Below are 24,703 nucleotides of genomic sequence, written 5' to 3'. Positions count from 1 at the left end.
AGTGTTGTGATACAGCATCATCCACACAACACAGTGTTGTGTCATACAACTTCATCCACATAACACAGTGTTGCGATACAGCTTCATCCACACAACACAGTGTTGTGTCATACAACTTCATCCACACAACACAGTGTTGTGTCATACAACTTCATCCACACAACACAGTGTTGCGATACATCATCATCCACACAACACAGTGTTGCGATACAGCTTCATCCACACAACAACACAGTGTTGTGTCATACAGCTTCATCCACACAATAACACAGTGTTGTCATACAGCTTCATCTACACAACAACACAGTGTTGTCATACAGCTTCATCCACACAACAGTGTTGTGTCATACAGCTTCATCCACACAACAACACAGTGTTGTGTCATACAGCTTCATCCACACATTAACACAGTGTTGTGTCATACAGCTTCATCCACACAACAACACAGTATTGTGTCATACAGCTTCATCCACACAACACAGTGTTGTGTCATACAGCTTCATCCACACAACGCAGTGTTGTGTCATACAGCTTCATCCAAACAACAGTGTTGTGTCATACAGCTTCATCCACACAACACAGTGTTGTGTCATACAGCTTCATCCACACAACAGTGTTGTGATACAGCTTCATCCACACAACAACACAGTGTTGTCATACAGCTTCATCCACACAACAACACAGTGTTGTCATACAGCTTCATCTACACAACACAGTGTTGTGATACAGCATCATCCACACAACACAGTGTTGTGATACAGCTTCATCCACACAACAGTGTTGTCATACAGCTTCATCCACACAACAACACAGTGTTGTGTCATACAGCTTCATCCACACAACACAGTGTTGTGATACAGCTTCATCCACACAACACAGTGTTGTGTCATACAACTTCATCCACACAACACAGTGTTGTGTCATACAGCTTCATCCACACAACACAGTGTTGTCATACAGCTTCATCCACACAACAACACAGTGTTGTCATACAGCTTCATCCACACAACAACACAGTGTTGTCATACAGCTTCATCCACACAACGCAGTGTTGTGATACAGCATCATCCACACAACACAGTGTTGTGATACAGCTTCATCCACACAACAGTGTTGTGATACAGCTTCATCCACACAACAACACAGTGTTGTGATACAGCATCATCCACACAACACAGTGTTGTGTCATACAACTTCATCCACACAACACAGTGTTGCGATACATCATCATCCACACAACACAGTGTTGCGATACAGCTTCATCCACACAACAACACAGTGTTGTGTCATACAGCTTCATCCACACAACAACACAGTGTTGTGTCACACAGCTTCATCCACACAACAACACAGTGTTGTGTCATACAGCTTCATCCAAACAACAGTGTTGTGTCATACAGCTTCATCCAAACAACAGTGTTGTGTCATACAGCTTCATCCACACAACACAGTGTTGTGTCATAAACTTCATCCACACAACACAGTGTTGTCATACAGCTTCATCCACACAACAGTGTTGTGTCATACAGCTTCATCCACACAACGCAGTGTTGTGTCATACAGCTTCATCCAAACAACAGTGTTGTGTCATACAGCTTCATCCACACAACACAGTGTTGTGTCATACAGCTTCATCCACACAACAGTGTTGTGATACAGCTTCATCCACACAACAACACAGTGTTGTCATACAGCTTCATCCACACAACAACACAGTGTTGTCATACAGCTTCATCTACACAACACAGTGTTGTGATACAGCATCATCCACACAACACAGTGTTGTGATACAGCTTCATCCACACAACAGTGTTGTCATACAGCTTCATCCACACAACAACACAGTGTTGTGTCATACAGCTTCATCCACACAACACAGTGTTGTGATACAGCTTCATCCACACAACACAGTGTTGTGTCATACAACTTCATCCACACAACACAGTGTTGTGTCATACAGCTTCATCCACACAACACAGTGTTGTCATACAGCTTCATCCACACAACAACACAGTGTTGTCATACAGCTTCATCCACACAACAACACAGTGTTGTCATACAGCTTCATCCACACAACGCAGTGTTGTGATACAGCATCATCCACACAACACAGTGTTGTGATACAGCTTCATCCACACAACAGTGTTGTGATACAGCTTCATCCACACAACAACACAGTGTTGTGATACAGCATCATCCACACAACACAGTGTTGTGTCATACAACTTCATCCACACAACACAGTGTTGCGATACATCATCATCCACACAACACAGTGTTGCGATACAGCTTCATCCACACAACAACACAGTGTTGTGATACAGCATCATCCACACAACACAGTGTTGTGTCATACAACTTCATCCACATAACACAGTGTTGCGATACAGCTTCATCCACACAACACAGTGTTGTGTCATACAACTTCATCCACACAACACAGTGTTGTGTCATACAACTTCATCCACACAACACAGTGTTGCGATACATCATCATCCACACAACACAGTGTTGCAATACAGCTTCATCCACACAACAACACAGTGTTGTGTCATACAGCTTCATCCACACAATAACACAGTGTTGTCATACAGCTTCATCTACACAACAACACAGTGTTGTCATACAGCTTCATCCACACAACAGTGTTGTGTCATACAGCTTCATCCACACAACAACACAGTGTTGTGTCATACAGCTTCATCCACACATTAACACAGTGTTGTGTCATACAGCTTCATCCACACAACAACACAGTATTGTGTCATACAGCTTCATCCACACAACACAGTGTTGTGTCATACAGCTTCATCCACACAACGCAGTGTTGTGTCATACAGCTTCATCCAAACAACAGTGTTGTGTCATACAGCTTCATCCACACAACACAGTGTTGTGTCATACAGCTTCATCCACACAACAGTGTTGTGATACAGCTTCATCCACACAACAACACAGTGTTGTCATACAGCTTCATCCACACAACAACACAGTGTTGTCATACAGCTTCATCTACACAACACAGTGTTGTGATACAGCATCATCCACACAACACAGTGTTGTGATACAGCTTCATCCACACAACAGTGTTGTCATACAGCTTCATCCACACAACAACACAGTGTTGTGTCATACAGCTTCATCCACACAACACAGTGTTGTGATACAGCTTCATCCACACAACACAGTGTTGTGTCATACAACTTCATCCACACAACACAGTGTTGTGTCATACAGCTTCATCCACACAACACAGTGTTGTCATACAGCTTCATCCACACAACAACACAGTGTTGTCATACAGCTTCATCCACACAACAACACAGTGTTGTCATACAGCTTCATCCACACAACGCAGTGTTGTGATACAGCATCATCCACACAACACAGTGTTGTGATACAGCTTCATCCACACAACAGTGTTGTGATACAGCTTCATCCACACAACAACACAGTGTTGTGATACAGCATCATCCACACAACACAGTGTTGTGTCATACAACTTCATCCACACAACACAGTGTTGCGATACATCATCATCCACACAACACAGTGTTGCGATACAGCTTCATCCACACAACAACACAGTGTTGTGTCATACAGCTTCATCCACACAACAACACTGTGTTGTGTCACACAGCTTCATCCACACAACAACACAGTGTTGTGTCATACAGCTTCATCCAAACAACAGTGTTGTGTCATACAGCTTCATCCAAACAACAGTGTTGTGTCATACAGCTTCATCCACACAACACAGTGTTGTGTCATAAACTTCATCCACACAACACAGTGTTGTCATACAGCTTCATCCACACAACAGTGTTGTGTCATACAGCTTCATCCACACAACGCAGTGTTGTGTCATACAGCTTCATCCAAACAACAGTGTTGTGTCATACAGCTTCATCCACACAACACAGTGTTGTGTCATACAGCTTCATCCACACAACAGTGTTGTGATACAGCTTCATCCACACAACAACACAGTGTTGTCATACAGCTTCATCCACACAACAACACAGTGTTGTCATACAGCTTCATCTACACAACACAGTGTTGTGATACAGCATCATCCACACAACAGTGTTGTCATACAGCTTCATCCACACAACAACACAGTGTTGTGTCATACAGCTTCATCCACACAACACAGTGTTGTGATACAGCTTCATCCACACAACACAGTGTTGTGTCATACAACTTCATCCACACAACACAGTGTTGTGTCATACAGCTTCATCCACACAACACAGTGTTGTCATACAGCTTCATCCACACAACAACACAGTGTTGTCATACAGCTTCATCCACACAACAACACAGTGTTGTGATACAGCATCATCCACACAACACAGTGTTGTGTCATACAACTTCATCCACACAACACAGTGTTGCGATACATCATCATCCACACAACACAGTGTTGCGATACAGCTTCATCCACACAACAACACAGTGTTGTGTCATACAGCTTCATCCACACAACAACAGTGTTGTGTCACACAGCTTCATCCACACAACAACACAGTGTTGTGTCATACAGCTTCATCCAAACAACAGTGTTGTGTCATACAGCTTCATCCAAACAACAGTGTTGTGTCATACAGCTTCATCCACACAACACAGTGTTGTGTCATAAACTTCATCCACACAACACAGTGTTGTGTCATACAGCTTCATCCACACAACAGTGTTGTGTCATACAGCTTCATCCACACAACATTGTTGTGTCATACAGCTTCATCCACACAACAACACAGTGTTGTGTTATACAGCTTCATCCACACAACACAGTGTTGTCATACAGCTTCATCCACACAACAACACAGTGTTGTCATACAGCTTCATCCACACAACACAGTGTTGTGTCATACAGCTTCATCCACACAACACAGTGTTGTCATACAGCTTCATCCACACAACAACACAGTGTTGTCATACAGCTTCATCCACACAACACAGTGTTGTCATACAGCTTCATCCACACAACACAGTGTTGTGTCATACAGCTTCATCCACACAACAACACAGTGTTGTGTCATACAGCTTCATCCAAACAACAGTGTTGTGTCATACAGCTTCATCCAAACAACAGTGTTGTGTCATACAGCTTCATCCACACAACACAGTGTTGTGTCATACAACTTCATCCACACAACACAGTGTTGTGTCATACAGCTTCATCCACACAACAGTGTTGTGTCATACAGCTTCATCCACACAACATTGTTGTGTCATACAGCTTCATCCACACAACAACACAGTGTTGTGTCATACAGCTTCATCCACACAACACAGTGTTGTCATACAGCTTCATCCACACAACAACACAATGTTGTCATACAGCTTCATCCACACAACACAGTGTTGTGTCATACAGCTTCATCCACACAACACAGTGTTGTCATACAGCTTCATCCACACAACAACACAGTGTTGTCATACAGCTTCATCCACACAACACAGTGTTGTCATACAGCTTCATCCACACAACACAGTGTTGTGTCATACAGCTTCATCCACACAACACAGTGTTGTGTCATACAGCTTCATCCACACAACAACACAGTGTTGTGTCATACAGCTTCATAGAGCACAGAAACAGTTCCCTACCAGCTACAGGCTACAGGACATACATGCTGCTGCTGCTACTGCTGCTGCTACTGTGATGCTCAGACAACAGATCCTGCATGGTCAATAACCCTCCATCCATACTAACATTACCATCATGATTATTTAATAAAGGTGGAATTGACCCGAGTCACAGTATATTTCCTGATCCCTCTTATCTAATGAACCCCACAACAGTGATTCACCATGGCCAGGTTTTATCTGAAGTTCTGATTCTACCAAGGCCATGACATATTTCATATCAGTGTTTCATGAACAAAATCTGCTTTACATGAAAATCAGTTTAACAACCCAAATCTTATTCAACTCAATAATTGATAAATACACATCTCATAATCAAACTTATACATAATTAATACTAATATGTAAGAATTAATGCATACATTACAAATGAATGTCATTGTCTTACCATCACATGGAAATCTTTGAGAAAGATACGCTGCATATTAACAGGGCAAGGTGTCAACAAAGTCTGTCAAAAAATCATTTTTCAAAAGCAACAGCTTTCAGAACAATATAACAATTTCTTTCAAAATAATTCACTGACCAAAAGACAATTCAAGAACAAAACATGGACAACTACTTGAATCAAGGCCAAATCTTACCTGAATGCCATGACGAGCGATTTACCTGTTCTGTATAGCTTAATCAACTACCACGTTGATTGAGGAAGTGGTAAGTTAAGGTTCGTTCTCAGGGGGAGGTAGATGCAACTTAATGCTTCCTCGACATGCCTCCCATCAGCACCGAGACGAGCGAGTCCCACCTACCATGCACACATATAGTGTAGGTTGTGTCATGTCATGAAAAGAGGGAGCGATCCTATTGTGGCTGTGATTAGCTGCTGTAGGTTGCCAACCAGTTGGAATAGCCTTATCAGTGTACAAACACATCAACAAATTGGATCGGTGTACTGAGAGCTGTGGGCAAGAATACAGCATCAATTGTCCTTTTGATAATGATTTTCACAGAAGCATAGAGCAAGCGCTTGTCTCAGAAACTGTCTCTTAAATCCAAATTGGAAATGGTCTCCAAGGTATTCGTTTGGTAGATGATACAACTCACATGATATCCTGTTACTAGTTGTTAGGGAGACAGTATGGTCACTATTCATAGACAGCACTCACAACACTCCCGTCTCCAGTAAGTTCACCAAGCTGTATCACATGAAACAAAATGTCTTGGGACATGTTCTTAGATGAAAAGGATGATAACACTTATGGTGTACATGAACTCGCCCAAGTCAGAAAATAAGAACCCGAGAGTGGGAATGACACAAAAATGAGCTACAACCAGGTTTTAGCCTGGTGATAAAACAAATTTCCAATCAAACATGGAAAACTACAAATCAATGAACAGCCATCCTCATCCTTATAGGAACACCAAACCCCTGCAAGGCCTAAGGCTAGTCTTCACTCAAACGGTATAATAATGGCTAAACCACACATGGGATCCGAGTTCTTCCAAAGTTAGAATCCTGGGCTATCGAACCTGGCCACATAAATCGCCAGACTATACATCCCAAGTATTTTATGACCGATCTTTGATGCTTCCACTGGAGACTATAATGAATGGTTTCAGGGAGATCGGAATTTATTCCAAAGGCTGCTGCATCCGTAGGGATAAGGCAACGATACACATTCTGCATGTCCTAGAGTTCCAGTCCTTATGGAGGCGGTAAGTCTCACGACCGATGCTGTTATAGGACGTAAGCATGCCCAATGATGAAGAATTTTCTTTTTCAGTCTACACCATACATCAGTTCTTGCTACAGAATGGAAGCCAGGTCTTCAATTTTCTGCTCAACAAAGTTTGTGTCGACGCATAAAGGAAACAATTTTTCACCAAGTCACATTGACCTTTGAACACTGCCTTTCTGAACGGATCTTGAAAGACATCATTGGTGAATGTATCTGAGCTAAGGGAATGACTGATGTGAAAACAGGATGTGACATTTGTTGGTTCGTCAGACGCTTCTGACTCTAAGGTCTGGACTCGCCTGCTGCTTGGGATTTATTTCCAGGTTTGGTTGTGTGTAGATTTCAATCAATTCCAAGCATATGTCACCAAAGACCCTAGGAAATCAAACCCTGTCACTTGTATATGCGAAGTCAATAGACCACATGAAACGCTGAAATCCCAAGGAGTCATCAAGTGACAGTCTTCCCATATCACCACTGTCCTTGTGCAGTCAGTACTGTGAAAACGCAACCAATCACTTCAATGTTTTTCCACAGACACACAAAACTAAATTCCTGAAGGGACGAAACAGGTCCTGAAGACACCACAAATATGCCGATTTGATCAGTCTACATGAAACACTGAAACATGGCCCCCACAGTCCACTGGCTAATCTCAACGAGTCACATCCACATTTTGAAAGTTAATCTTCTCCAGTTCTGCATAATACTGTAAAAACTATGAGCCCCAACAATACCAAATGACATCAGAGATTTGAAATAAATGATCCCAACTGTCGTGTCTCGGTGGCCAAACAGAAGATGAAAGGCCTATTGAAATGAGTTGCCAGCCAGTGAAGCCTGCTGTATACACGACTTCACGCAATCCTCTCAGCACCCCCATCGCAACCGTGAGAAAAACCATTATTACCTTTAATAACACTCAAACAGCTTATCAGCTGGGCTTTGTGCGACCAACTGCACTCCATGAATATAGTCCCATAATGACTATTGATAATTAAACATTTCATGGTTTTCGTTATATATTTTCCAATAAATCCCTTTCTTTTTGCCATACTCTGAAAGCACACTTCTTCAATCTGTTTTCTTCTGTGAGTTAATGAGCCATAATTAAAGAAATTGCCCGATTTTCACCATCTTTGCATAAAACTCTCAGCCATAAATCTTTGCCAGATTTATCAATATTGTATAGGATATGATTAGCACAGAATCATTACTGTTACAATAAAAACAAAATTTGTCTGCGTTAGTCCCATTAAAAATAATCTCTTTCATATTCAGGGAACATGTAAACCAAAAACCTCCAAATCATATGCATGATATTGTGAGTTAGAATGTCATGGGATTGATGCTGTGTTTATTTCATGCTATTAGCACCTCATTATCATACAGCTATAACTATACTATAAATGCCATAAATATTGTTTGTTATTCTCGAGCCTGACTGACGCACATTCGTTTCCTAAAACTCTTATCACCTATTGCTACTTTAGTTGTAACATATGTTGTATTGTTCCAACGATCGTCACACAGATTGTGTGTGGCCTGATAAATGAGTGTTAAGCAGCTTTCATTGACCAGGCTGTTATTTGATCGAGGTATGACTGCCACATGATAGAATGAACTTGTGCCCTGTGAATAATGAATCAATCCAATACAGTTAAATTGACTTTAGTATTGTACATCCAATTCAAATACTGTTAGTTAATAATCCTTTTACATTTTCCTGTAATTCTATTACACTATTCAATGATTTTGTTTCATATTTTCAGTTATTCCATTACCCTATTCAATTGTTTCATTACACTATTTTATAATTACATTACACTATTCAATCATTCTCTTACACTTTTCAATTATTCTATTACAATTTTCAATTTTTCAATTACACTATTAAATGATTCTATTACACCATTTACTTTTTCCATTTCACTATTCAGTAATTCTATTACACTTTTCGGTAATTCTGAAACACTATTCCATGATACTATTACACAATTAAGAAATTCAGTAACTATATACCATACTTCTATGACATTATTCAATGAATCTAAAATACTATTCAATGATTCTGTTGCACTATTCAGTGAATCTACTACACTGTTTAATTCTATTACATTTTTCAGTTGATCTATTTCACTTTTCAGTAATCCTATTACGTTTCCAATGAGTCTATTACCCTATTACATAATTTTATTAAGTTTTTCAAGGCTTATATTTCACTATTCAGTTATTCAGTTACATTATTCAAGTATCTATTATGCCACTATTTAAATCCATTTCACTATTCAGTAATTTTTATTCCAATATTCAATGATTCTACTATTCAAATGTCCTGTTGCACTATTCAATGAATCTATTATACTATTTAATTATTCCATTACATTATTCCAGTAAATCTACTTCAATATTCAGTTTTAGCTAACACAAAATTAAGTAATTTTATTAGAGTATTCAGTGCACCATTTAGTAATATTTCATTAATTCTAATACATTAGATATCAATTCAACCAAGTTTTCCCAAATTGAGTAATGAAGTCAGTATTAAATTATGTCATTATTTATTTAACAATACTCTAGCCATGTTAAGGTGGGGGCACAATGACTTGTATTCACACACTATACCCATGTAGAATCAAACCATCTTCTTTGGTGTGATGAGCTAACGCCTTAACCACCAGGCTACCCACCCACCGCTTCTCAATTTCTTGACTCAATTTAAGCACCGATTGAATCACTCTTGCTCTCCATGCCAGAATTGGGGTTAAGTTAACATGTAAAGGTCCCAATATGGCCACACAAAGCTATTTGAGAATCTTGTATCAGACAACACATCAAGTTGAGACATAATTAATCTATTTCTGCGTTCAAGTTTTACTTTAATCTTATCATTTGTTCACTGTGAGGTAAACAGTCTGCCACAGGTGATACTTGTTCTATTTCCCTTCAATAGGACTATTCTCAGTTCTATGCTATCACCTGACAGAGTGTTTGCCACAAGCTATCATCCTAATTCTATTCTCGATTTGAGATTAAATGCCTAATTTTAGCAACCTCATTCTATAATCACTGCCAGGATCTAAATTTACATATTTAGATACATTTAACATGACAGAAAATAAAGAACAATGCTATTTAGTGATCATGTGCACAAGTTCAAAGCAGTGATTAGTTTAATTGACACAAGTTGAGTTTTCACTCTCATATCTTCTAACCTGACTACCGAGACCGCATGGCCCCATGTCAAAATACATCCTGCATGGCTATACGTGCTGGCTTCAGAAGCTGAGCAAGATACAAACTGTCTAATTCTCTATACAATTTTGATGATTGACGTAAAAGAACAAGTTCAATTATTTTATTAGAGGAAACATCAAGAATAACTTTCCACTGACATAACCTCTCTTGTAGCAATAAAGCAATTCTAACATTTACTCGTCTGCTAACTGAAGCTAAATCTAATTCATAATGGCCAAGAACTGATTCTTCTACTTACGTACAAAGTGCCAAATTACTGCACAACACTGAATACACTGTCTACCTACACTAGGAGTGATTACTGAACCACACACCCTGCTACCTCCTCTCCAAAAAAAACATGTTTATGACACTGGAGTCACATTGTGACTATGACTGCGGACTAGGGATGGGAAGAGTCCAAATGTACTACCCGGGTACCCACCCCCCTATTACCCGACCCTACCCATGTACCCATCCCCTATTACCCGACCCTACCCATGTACCCATCCCCTATTACCCGACCCTACCCGGGTACCCACTGTAGGTCTCAAGAGATGTCTCAAAATGTACGACTGGGAACATTTTTAGCATAGCCCTGGCAAAACGTATTTAGATACATGTATGAAATAATCTGGTCATTCATACACTAAAGCTGAATTAAGTTAAATCTTTATTCAACAATATGAAAAAACAGAAAGTATGGGTGCTTAGTCAGAAAGAAATGCGAACATTAGTGACTTGTAGTGTAACCATAGAGTTCTTGATAATTTTTGTCATTAAACAATATATCACGTGACTAACCATGGGTCCGGGTAGTCCTGTGGGTACCCGGGTCCTACTCAGTACCCACCCGACCAGGGTACCCGAGCTATCCATCCCATCCCTACTGTGGACTCCTCGACTCTTTAATATTCGTCCTCTAGACTAATCTGCTGGTCCGGTTAGTCTTACTCAGTACCCACCCGACCCGGGTACCCGAGCTATCCGTCCCACTCCTACTGTGGACTCCTCGACTGCTTAATGTTCGTCCTCTAGACTAATCTGCTGGTCCACGAAGAGATGGTAACTGAACACAATTATGCATATCCACTAAGCTCAAAAAACAAACAGTGGTCTCTAATGTGGAAATGATGTATTTCAAGAAACTCTAAGAAATCCCTTTGTCAAATATTTACCCTGGCAAAGATTGACAAGACAATCATGACGACCGTTTTGTCAGTGTAATCAATGAGAGGAAGTGGCGCCATCGTTAGTTAATGAAGTATGCTGAAACAAGGACAGGGAACTCCGGGCTGTAGGCATAAGAAGCTCATGATGACGATGGAGTATTTGATTAATTTGCAGTCAATCAGGAAGTGGGGATGTTTAACTGATAAAGTAAGGAAATCGGATAGTGCTGCTTGTGACAAACACAGGATACAGTGGACGAATTGTTGCTAAGTTTGCATTTCACACCACCACAACAGAGAAGCCTTTAAGGAAAGTTATCCGAGTCGATAAGATTAAAGCTCTTCATTGGTCAACATCAAAGGGTCATTGGATGATTCCACCTTCAACAAAATTCTTCCTTAATCAGTTTTGCTACATCAAAATGAAATCTGAAGAAGAATTTCCACTGCTTTGATAAAATATTGCTTCATTTAATTGGCATCATCATTAGGAGCTATGACGTTCTCCAGAACCAATGCCTTACTGTCTACTGCAAGTAAATGAGTTGATTTCCTTCCCTGAATGACACAAATAGGAAGAAAACACACCATCAAATTGAGAACATGTTCTGTCAGTACTGCAAGTATTTTAAGTAATGCTAGTAACCCATGAAGATCCGGGAAGAACTGATCTTCAGTAACCCATGCTTGTCATAAGAGGCGACTAACAGGATAGGATGGTCAGGCTCGATGAATTGGTACACGCATATCATCATATCCCAAATACGTAAATCGTACACATGGTAATCAATCAATGGGTTGTCTGGTCCAGACTTGATTATTTACAGACCGCTGTTATATAGCTGGAATATATAGCTGAGTGTGGCATTAATCAACAAACAAACAAACAAACAAACAATGCTAGTGCCATCAGTATTGCCCTTCCATCAGTCACTCAATCATACAAATGATGGAATAGGATATGAATCTAAATTTTATTATTTTAATTTACTTAAACAAAAATCACCAAATAACTACTATCAGTCTAAAATGCTGACAAGCATATTGATCAAATGTAGTTCTTGCTTCCCTCAAAGTAGAAAATGAATATTGGGCTGAAAAATTCTTCCAGTGTTTAAACCCATAGGCCCCATCTGACTGATGCTGACATTTATAGTTTATAACTAATGACTTTGTAATTTAACAGTGGTCATAAACGAGGCCTGGTTTCACATAAGCATCACACAGCTTTGATGAAGAAACTGCTGTGATGAAGAATAGAGCTAATGAAGCCAAAAACTATGAACATGAGAGGACAAGTTACGTCCTTTCCAACAACTGACGTCCAATGACTTGTCACTATAAGTGCAGTAAATGTACTATGATATTATGGTTAAATATTCTTGAAAGTCAAATCTCATTTTCGTAATGACTCTTCAGAATGCACATATGGCCCTGCAGACTAATAGTGTTCTGAACAAAAGTGTGCTCAACGACCTGGACTATGTATATTTGCCATTTTATTGTCCACACATGCTCTGTGTCCAGACAACCTAGTTAAAACCTTCAAGAATATGTAACAAGACTATCACAGCACATTTTGTTGAATAAGTAAGTAAAGACTTTGATAGAAAACTACAATCCCTAGTCTCCATGCTGTGCAGAGTTACTTCCCTTAGATGTACTAGGATTCGTTCATCATCCAATAGTTGCTCTGATTATTATTCTTGGTTTGTCATAACCATACCTGTGCTCATTGTAAACAGCTACATCTTGCACGATTTTGGTCTTTTCCTCCAACAATTAGCCCTCAATCACTCACCCACCCACATACCCACTCACTCACTCTTACTCAAAACCCAAACACCCACCCACCCACTCACCCACCCATCCAGAGAATGGCAATGTGAGATAAATTTTTCGATATTAGTGGGCATGGTCAAGTTGAGGTTTTAGGTTAAATGTCAGATGTTAAGATATTCAAGAAACAGATCCCGAAGACAACAACATGAATACAAAGACAGATTATTGGCCCCAGAGACAACTGCTGAATAGCACAGTGGAGACAGTCTGGCAGGATTCACAACCATGGCAAACACAGCTAGAACAACATGGCCGACCAGACGTCACACTCTTAGAAACCTGAACATTCTGTAATTCTGCAAGATTGCCATACACACAAACAACTGTAACCTGACAGGGAAACTGCCCTTGAGACAATCACTGGATTGCATGTTGAAGAGCATTTAGCAACCCAAAGTCATATGATACAATTTAGTAACATGTCTGAGCAGACGTCATTGAAGGTCAAAGAATCGAACCTGCAGAAGTGATATCAGACGTCACGTAAACTGAGGAGCATGAACTCCCAAGATTCATGTCCTTAGAGACATTATGGATGAATGACTGATGTTTTATGCCAGTCAGCCAAATTACAGCTAAGTCAATCAGGGCCCTGTTCCAAAATGCAATCATAGTGCTAAGACAATCGCAACTCCCATTATTTTACACAGACTTTTGACAATCGTAGCACTGAGATCGCTTTGTGGAATGGAGCCAGGTCTTTAGTAGGAACACCAGTAGTTGAAATGAGTGAGTGAACGAGTATGGTTTTACGCCGCCTTTAGCAATATTCAAGCAATGTCATGGCAGGGGACACCAGAAATGGGTTTCATACATTGTATCCATGTGGGGAATCGAACCCGTATCTTAAGAATAACAAGGGAATGCTTTTATAACTAGGCTACTAGTATTACTATTACTAAGAAGCAGGGACACCATGTGGATTTAGTTGATTCACTCAGACAAGTCAACCAGTTCTTAAACTGATGGACTTCTGATGGAGATTGTCATCCCCATGTGGAAACTTTCAATTTACACTTTCGTTAAGGTATGCAAATGGTATTCAGGTTCAAAATCTTTTCCCAAATGACAGTGACGACAAGTGACATCTTCAAATTACTGATATTATAAACAGCAGGAAGATTGCATGACGTTCTCTGTGCACAGTCACGACTTTGACAGACAGATCTATTAGATGTCAGATATACTGAAGACATTGAACCTCTGGGTAAATGATTGATCTGGATGTGTTACCTCTGAGTATATATCATTACATGTAACCGTGGACGACTCACACAAACAGCAGCATGAACTGAGTGCTCACCAACCTGGGAGCATCATGGAGGCCAATGTGCAATCTCCTAAACCCTGTGTCCCATTCAACAAGGACCCGTGAAGATTCCGGGGTAGAATAGGTCTTCAGCAACCCATGCTTGCCATAAAAGGTGACTATGCTTGTTGTAAAAGGCTACTAACGGGATCGGGTGGTCAGGCTCGCTGACTTGGTTGATGCATGTCATTGATCCCAATTGCGTGGATCAATGCTCATGATATTAATCACTGGATTGTCTGGTCCAGACTTGATTTTACAGACCGCCGTCATATAGCTGGAATATTGCTGAGTGCGGCGTTAAACAACAAAGCAACTAACCAACCAACCAACCATTCAACAAGACCATCTGAGCACTATGACCTGTGCCTATGACATAGCTTTGTGGAGCGGATACCTGAAGATCTGGCAGCAAAGGGACATTTCTATTCAGCTACACGCAATGCCTTAGACTAGGGGTGTTATCTGTGTATGGATGCACCACCAATTTACATCCGACATATACGATACACGATGTGCTTTGATTGTTTATAGATTTTCCAAAAAATCTTTTTACAAAGTTTTGCTATATATTGGCCAGGGCTCCATTCCACGAAACTATTGTAGTGCCACGATTATCATAAGCCTATGTTAAAGTACGGGAGTTTTGATCATCTGTACTAAGAGCACTTTGTGGAACGGGGCCCTGATAATTACTCAGGCTAGATCTGACTGCTCAATATTACTAGGATTATGGGAGTTCAACACAGACAGGTTGACAGTAACCTATTGTCCTTTAAACACCATGGAACATGAACAATTTCATGCAAACATGATACCAATTATGTCTCTCATTATGAAATGCATTAAGACTGAGAAGTATTGTGATACTTATCGTAGACGTACTGTTCCACCCTACCTTAGACCACACAGCCACCCACTTTAATTTACCCTTGAAACTCAACACACAAAGTAAGACACTTCATGACATCATTTCGGGACATGTTCAAATACTCCTTTCAACATCTAGCACAAGGCCCTAAAGGTCATTGAAAGAGGACACGACATCAACAACCCAAGTCTAGTCTTCCCTTAACACACCCTGACATTCCAGACAAGTATGTCTAGCATCTGTAACGGCAATTCACACGCATCCACAGCAGCTGCGTGCATCATCAGTCATAAATTGACAGGCATTAAATCTTTCATGTCAACCCCAGAATAGTACAGTCGATAAAACTGCCCTGTTTGTAGCTCTGCCCTATTCTGTAGTAGATGTGTGTAATTGATGAAGGAGGTCATTGATGTATGTGGTCTTGTTGCTCATCAAAATAACATCAGTTTTCCAAAGAAACATGTCTGACCCAGAATCCACAAAGCTGTTTTAATGGGCAAACGCCCAGGGACGATCCAATAGTTCACCAGTAGGGGCACTTTCTTCACTGTTTATCTCCCTGCTGGTCCAATTGATCAAATTACCTGAGCCTATTGACCATCTATTTTCAAACAAGGAATAATTACATACCACTGCAACACTTCTCTGACTGAAGTGGAATCATTCGAACATGAAGGAAATTAATGAAATATCAAGTGGCACTTACACATGAGACCACTTTTCATCATTCGTGTAAGTTTCCATAATTGCAGGCATAATTTTGTTGCATACTGCTATATCTTCTCCAACAATTAGATGCTTATCATGGTCACAATGACATAGAAGACCTGCTGCCTCAATACAAGCCCTGAGTTTACTATCCTACATGTTTTGTTTGTTTCTTTGGTTGCTGTATAACACCACACTCAGCAATATTCCAGCGGTCTGAAAATAATCCAGTCTGGACCTGACAATCAAGTGATTGACATCATGAGCATAGATCCACGCAGTTGGGATACAAAGACATGTATCAACCAAGTCAGTGAGCCACCAAATCCCAACAGTCGCCTCTTACGACGAACATGGTTGCCTAAAACCTATTCTAAACCCTTCTATCCCCAATGTGGTCACAATGACATAGAAGACCTGGTGCCTCAATACAAGCCCCGAGTTTACTTTATGATCATCAGGCACAAGATCATCTGACATCTGATTCACCCCACAGTGTTTGCTCCAAGCTACATCTAATTCACTGTGTCCATCATTCAAATGCTAAAAACATCAGTATACCTCCAACCTCCTTAACCTCAAAACCAAACCATCACTCAACTTCATCGCAGCCACCCAACCACCGTCAATAAAGATTGAAGTATTAGAGCTGTACTCCAGTTTGCAGGTTGTTTGACGTCCACCACCCCCAGTCAGCATGGGGTCTTGCATCATCCATCCCATGCCTGCCATTCAAGCTTACAATCCAGAAAGATGATACTCACATTTCTCGCAGAAGCAATTATACTGGCAATTCAATATCACACATCTGCACTAAAACCAAACTAATGAAACATTTTTTTAAAATTCCATTTCAAACAAATATCATCTAACATCACCAGAATCAATAGAGTTTCACAGTTCAAACAACGATGGAGACGTTAATCAATCTTTCACAGACATTAGGTTTACGTAGTTGTCAAAACTTTGAAAAAATTGAAATAATTGCCTTATTGACTCCTAGGCTAAAAATAGACAGTTTCACCATTCAATGCAACTTGGAATTCCAACAATATATGGCAACAGGGACTGTAACAGAATTCATTATCAGCACAGTGATGTGGTTACTGTAGTAATATGTTCCTGGTGAAGTTCAGACCTCTGACATTTTCTCAGCTAAGCTTCCTTGATCTGAATTTGTCAACTTGGACCACGGCTAAACAACAGGTGATCATGCTATCACAATGCACAATACTTGTAATTGCTGGGGGCTCGCACACTTGAGTACCTTAACATTGTCAGCATCACAGAAGGCTCAATCTGATGTTGTACAATATCAATATTTGTTGAGAAAAACAAAAACCTGCTTCTCCTTTACCCTGTGTGATTTATTATTCATCAAAACCAAAATTACCCAATTAGCAAACTGTTCTATCAATCTGATATTGGCCCAAAAGAATTCTCCTGTAAGAATGGTTGCTTTGTATCAGAAAGAGTCATAAAAGTGCGTGAAGGATGATCGGATCAATCTGGTTGGAAGAATTGCCCAGACGAATTGAGATTGAAAAAGACTGTATGTTGAAGTCAGTTGTTAGGAAATATCTACTCGAGGTCAGGCATCTCTGGAGGGACTTTAATTATGCACATCAAGAACAGACATCAATCAAGCTGGAATATATCAATACATTCCTTTAACATTTTGAAATTTATAAAAAATATGGCATTGTTAAAAATGCATATATGCCCATCTGTTTTCTTTTACTGAGCAACAGCATTCAAGTGATTCAACCTCCTATATCTGCACTGACTTTTTCTACATTCTACATCTTAATACGCAAAAGTTCAGCAACAATTTCAATATTGCCAGGTCTTCCAAATATTTTCAGTAAATTTGAAATAAAATGTATATCTGGAGTGAGTGAGTGAGTTGGGGTTAACACCACTTTTAACAATCTTCAAGTCATATCACAGCATTTGAGCTTAATGAGGGAGGAAAGGTCGAAGTGATGCAGGTCCTAGACGTTTACAACTTTGGTGAAATCCACAAGCACGGGTATGGTGCTGACAAATCTAGAAACATAATCAGGGCCAACTGGGATTCGAACCCACAATCATAGGTTTCTGGCATGCTCAAGGGACGCAACTCTGCACAGCGAATCACGAGTCCCTCAGACGACTGGCCCACCCATGACCCAGATGCACTGGAAACTTTCTTACCAGTTTTTCATTTTTTAAACTAAAGTGAAATGTTTCAGGAAAAAAACAACATATCATTGATTTTGACTTCAGCTCTGGGAGATCCATTTGTCAAGCAGCAAAGTGTCATGACCAATATGAATCATTAAGTACTGAGGCTATCTATTGCTCTAATGGATGATTTTTTAATCAACAGGAACTATTTATGCTTCATGCATCATTCTGCACAGTGATTTGAATGTACATGGTTGCCTAATTTATGACATCAGTATATATATTTCATGGATTCTGTGATGTTTATGTGCTGTGATTGTACATCATCAATACAATATCTGCTTGGTGTCTGCAGTTAGTTTGTTTGTTTGTTGTTTAATGCCGCACTCAGCAATATTCCAGCTATATGGTTGGAGTCTAAATAATCGAGTCTGGACCAGACAATCCAGTGATTTATATCATGAGCATCAATCTACGAAATTGGGATACAATAACATGCATCAACTAAGTCAGCTAGCCTGACCACCTGATCCCATTCGTCACTGTTAACTTTTTAGGGCAAGCCTGGGTTGCAGAAGACTTATTCTACCTTGTATCTTCACAGGTTCTGCAGCCAGTGTAGCATCCATCACTCCATGACATCTGCTGCAGGAACCCAAGCTGAGCAGTGGGAGTTTCAGAACTGATCGGAATAATAGATGCATTGCAAGCCGATGGAAATAAATCTATGAGTTAAAAAGTTAAAATATCAATAGTTTAATCAATAAGACTACCAATGGTTTCAATGGATGAAAATATATGACAAAGATACAAATAATCAATACTATTATTTTTTTAATCAGAATATATTCATAACTTAATACTAGGATAATCAGAGATATCTCTCTAAGTCTCTATGAACATTCCAAACATTTGGCTGAACTTATTGAAATCAGGCAGACATGTTAAGCTTAACAATTTGAAAAAGCCAGGACTTCTGAGTTTCTGGATGGCAATACAACAATACCATAAAAACATAGGGATAGAACTATTTCAGTCGTGTTCATTACCAGAAGTAATCCTTACTTTGGTGCAACTCTTTTATCATTCAAGGTCAGTCTTGAAGTAATCAGTCCTATACAGGAAACTCTGTAGACACAGTGCCCATAACCATGCATCTCCCGGCCCACCACCAAAAACATCACCAGCAGCAGCCACAGAATTCATAATTTACAAAATATATTCCTGAGCCTAAGCACAAACAGACACATGATCTAATTGAAGGTTCTTCTGGCAAAATATTCCAGCTGGTTACAGGAATTCCAACAGAACTGTTTAGACTAATACTATAGGCAGAATGGCTTCACAGACTTGAGCCTAGCAAGCAGTCATCAGCCTCGTGATGCGGCTGCTGCATCTATTTCCTACTTCTCCCTTACATCCTCGCTTGCTATAGATACGGACTCTTGCTGGCCAAATGGAAAAGGCAAATTTGGTAGTTCACAAAAGAGTGTTCTGAGATGTATCAGACATGTTCAAACATGGCTGATAACCAGCCTTTTCTCTTTCCATCACTTGCATGTTTTGGACTTTGGACAAACTTCAGCTGAAATGAGTCAAAATGAGCCAGATACGCTCATCATTTCATGAGCACCTTGTATTATCACTATTGATAGTGATTCATAAACATATGTTTATGATATTATCGGAATCGTACAATGGAGAGTTTTGTTGCCTTTATTTGTCTAACTCCTGGAGAAAGTCTAGTTATATTGAGCAGGTTTGTGACCCAAGATCCATATGTGATCCATACATGTTTACTTACACCTCTTTGAGGAAAATATGCTTGAATCAAAGATTTGCCCATTTTAAAAAATTCAGAAAATTCACTTTAGAAACCTCTACAAATCAGTATTCTTCAGCCTTACCTCTATATCTGGTCTTGTTGTGGGTCAAAAATATGCAAGAAAAGAGTCTTATTGTCCTTGATATCACCACCTCTAATGACTTACAGTATCAAAAATACATTTTAATAGAACGATTATCCCTTATGAAAATCCTGACTATCTTGTGGGCCAAGAACGCTTCCTTCTCCTTCATCATCCTATATTCTCTATAGAGTGCCACTGCCACATACAATGACAACTAAACCCAAATATGTCACTGTGTGACCATCAAACCCAAATCCGCCACCATGTGACCACCAAACCCAAATCCGTCACCATGTGACCACCAAACCCAAATCTGTCACCATGTGACCACCAAACCCAAATCTGCCACCATGTGACCATCAAACCCAAATCTGTCACCATGTGACCATCAAACCCAAATCTGCCACCATGTGACCACCAAACCCAAATCTGTCACCATGTGACCACCAAACCCAAATCTGTCACCATGTGACCATCAAACCCAAATCTGCCACCATGTGACCACCAAACCCAAATCTGTCACCATGTGACCACCAAACCCAAATCTGTCGCCATGTGACCACCAAACCCAAATCTGTCACCGTGTGTCAACCAAACCCAAATCTGTCACCATGTGACCACTAAACCCAAATATGTCACCATGTGACCACCAAACCCAAATCTGTCACTGTGTGACAATCATGTCCAAATCTGTCCCCACACCAGCAGAAACCCACATTGTCATAAAGTGGCAAATTAAGTCAAATCCCAACAGACAAACTGACATATGAATATTCCATTGCACGATCTTGGTGAGAACACACCTTGGTCACATGGGTCTATGCCCTCTGAAACAGACTATGGCTGTTTGATGTCCGTCTCCTGGTCAATAGCAATTTCCCCTCTGTGGTCAGTGTCATAATTCTGTGTTTGTGGTCAGATCCCCTCCCAAAGACTCTGACCATCTAATAATGGAGACGGAAGGCTGACATTTACGTCCCACTCATCAATGGAAATCTTCGTCACACAGCTACATGCAGAAATGTTTAGCACGGTTAGCAGATGTCAAAGAGTGTACGCCTATCAGCATGTCTTTGAATATCAAGCAGGTTCTTGGTGCCTATTATATGAAAACTGAAGATCAAACATAAAAAAACATGCTCTCTCACACAGGATTCCATTTTGATATACATTAACCCACTCTATGAAATTGGTTTATGCATATTTTTTTTAAGATTCAAAAAAATTATTTAAAAGAAAATTGGTAATTATAAGTTGAACCTCATCTTGATTCTTTATTAATATCAGTATTTGTTTATTAAAATTGACATAAGATTAGTTTGTTTGTGTTTGTTGTTGTTTACGCCCAACTCAGCAATATTCCAGCAACATGATGTCTGTAAATTATCAAGTCTAAACCAGACAATCCAGTGACTGACATCATGAGCATCGATCTATGCAATTGGGATGTGATGACATGCATCAACCAAGTCAGCAAGCCTGACCATACGATCCCGTTATTTGCCTTTAAAACCAACATGAGTTGCTGAGGACCAATTCTAAGATGGATCTTCACTGTTATAAGATTAGTATTATTTCCATTAAGAAGAAGAAAAAAGTTAATGATTCCTCACGGTTCAGTTCATAGTAATACACACTGGAATAAAGGAAAATGAAACAATAATGGCTTTTCTCAAAACTGGCAAAGATATCAAACCTAGTCGAAGGTCAAGCTCATTCAGAATTCAGGTTGTCAAATATTTCATTAATGGTTTTCTTTGATGTTTGCCGTTTCCTTTATGTGCCCCAGAGGAAGACTCTTCATTGATGACACTCATCTTATTGAGAATTATTCCACTTAATAAAAACTCTATAAATACTTTAAGATGTGACACAGACTTGTCAGTTGTACATCAAAACTGTAAACACGATTTCTGTTTTACATAAATCGCTTAAAGGCTTAATTTCACAAAACTCAAGACAGAAAGATATTATCAAATTCATTTCATTTTCTCTGTTTCTTATCTCAATCTCCACAATATTGGAAGACATAGGTAGGGAGAATAAAATATTAAAACATATTTAAAAACAAAAGTTTGGGGAAGGGGGTTGGTAAGAAGTGGGATTAGAATACATCTATAATATATTAAGTGATGCACAAAACTTTCTCAATATGAATCTGTTCTCAAGAGTTTGAAACAAATTTAGAGTTTTTTGCTGAAGTGTTTGTCACCAAATGGAAGTCACAAATTTGGAGAAGTGAAAACCATGGACCAAGCTGATGAGACAACTCCAGCCTCTCTAACATGCAGACTTTTTTGTATGTGAACAAGCCACACAAAGCATGTCCATGAAAGTGTCTGCATACTAACAATGTTGAATCAATACCAAAATGAGTCCTAAAGATATTCTTGGCTCAAGAACTTGAGATCTCAAAAGTCTTGACAAATTCCATTTGTACTGAAAATCCATCAATTTTTGGGCTTTACTCATTTAATCTTTGTTTTTCAAGTGATGAACATGACTTGCTGCTGCAACCATGAAATGAATGTTGCTTTTATGGGCAAAGGAGATATCCACAATGAGACCAGCTATGTGATCTTGTAACAAATGTCAGACTTGCGTTCTCAAGTTCAAGATATTATCTCCTTTGAATTATTCAAGGAAAAGAATTACTGGATTTGGAGATGTGACAACATCAACATATGAACTTGCAGACCAAGGTTAACTTATGAAATTCATGAAGAGTTTGACATTCAATTTTGTCAAATTTGAATGAAAAATTATTAAGTTATAATTTTGATTATGGAAGATTTCGTAAAAAGATTTAACATTGAGGATGTTTTATTGAAACTGACAATTTGATGCATATTCATCACAGACTACATGTTATGAAAATGATCTGACAACAAATATTATGCTTTGAGTGAAAAATATTTTCATGATAGACATTTCCTTCTCAAAAAACACAAACGATTATTTGCAAGGTGTTGCCTACACAGCTGCTGGACAAAATATGCAAGTATTTCTTCTGTTGCAATTTTCCTTAGGCTCAACATTTCATCAAAGTAGAAATTTCTCAAACTTTTACAACTTCTCTGGAACCAAGACATCATCTGCCATATACAACTCCTTCACAAGTAAATCCAACTTTTGCACAAACCTTCAGAATTACTTTACAAATTTGTACATCTTTCCAAACCTAAACAAGCATCTTAGCAAAGTATACTTCTTCACAAACTTTCAGAATTACTTAACAAACATGTAACACTTCTTTACAAACCTTAACATACTTCTGAGGAAAAGTATACAACTTCTTCACCAAGATTCAGAATGACTTTACAAACCTGTAACACATTTTTGTATGTTCATAAATTGTACTGATCTGACATAAACTAACACTTCTTACCAGACTAAGAAAACAAACTTCTGCAATGTCTGCAACAACTTCACAAACATTTGTAAGTTCTTCACACATGTAAACAACTTCTTTGCAAACCTTTACAATCATCTAAGAGTATTGCCAGTCATGTAAGAAACAAGATCACATGATTATCTCAAAGAGGAAGGATGAAGACATACAAAGAGGAATGAAGACAAGTACGGAAGTAAACCATATGAAGCCATGTCTTATCATATTCAGTATTCTCCAGAAGTATGTGATGGCTCCAAAAGGGTATTTATTGAAGGCACAATGTTTGCTGCTAGTATTAATGGTACTGCCTATATCCTGTAATGGGGGAAGTGAAATCCCCTCACATCAGTAAACATGCACTGCTGATCTGTAACTGCCAGGAACATGAGCACTCATCAGCAGGAGCGCTTCCTCCGCACCGAGTGACTGGTAATCAATGATTGATGGAACAAAGTCGCACCAAGGATCATCGTTACATTTTACAGCTTTCACCTTCTCCCAATCAGGTCTATTGTTTCAAATCTTATTATGAGTTTGCGGTATTGCAACTTTGTTGTTGAGGATGAATGATATTTTCTGTAATTTACTTGGACCACATACTGAACGATTCCCTCCTCATTCTAAAGGATTCCCTCCCCATGTGGAAAGATTCCCTACCAATGCTGAAGTATTCCCTCTGCATTCTAAATGATTCTCTCCCCATGCTGAAGGATTCCCTCCCAATTCTAAAGGATTCCCTCTCAATTCTAAAGGA

General features: G+C 39.4%; 1 protein-coding gene across 10 annotated transcripts in view; it reads right to left on the bottom strand.

Moving 5' to 3' along the window:
- LOC139473564 (synaptotagmin-7-like) overlaps positions 1 to 24,703 on the bottom strand; it is a 422,936-nt gene that overhangs the window by 59,614 nt on the left and 338,619 nt on the right. Inside the window, exon 1 of one of the 10 annotated variants that reach the window (XM_071256221.1) lies at positions 6,240 to 7,002. The exons of 8 other annotated variants lie outside the window; for them this stretch is intronic. In XM_071256221.1, the coding sequence (XP_071112322.1) occupies positions 6,240 to 6,250 (11 nt within the window). In that variant the 5' untranslated portion in view covers positions 6,251 to 7,002. Of the gene's footprint in view, positions 1 to 6,239; positions 7,003 to 24,703 lie in introns of those variants that run through there. One more of the 10 variants, XM_071256223.1, reaches the window with a different exon arrangement.

Source organism: Haliotis cracherodii, unplaced genomic scaffold (assembly GCF_022045235.1).
Source record: "Haliotis cracherodii isolate W230 unplaced genomic scaffold, xgHalCrac1.p SCAF_3, whole genome shotgun sequence".
NCBI classification, from domain to species: Eukaryota; Metazoa; Mollusca; class Gastropoda; order Lepetellida; family Haliotidae; genus Haliotis; species Haliotis cracherodii.
This window is presented reverse-complemented; position numbering and strand designations above follow the sequence as displayed.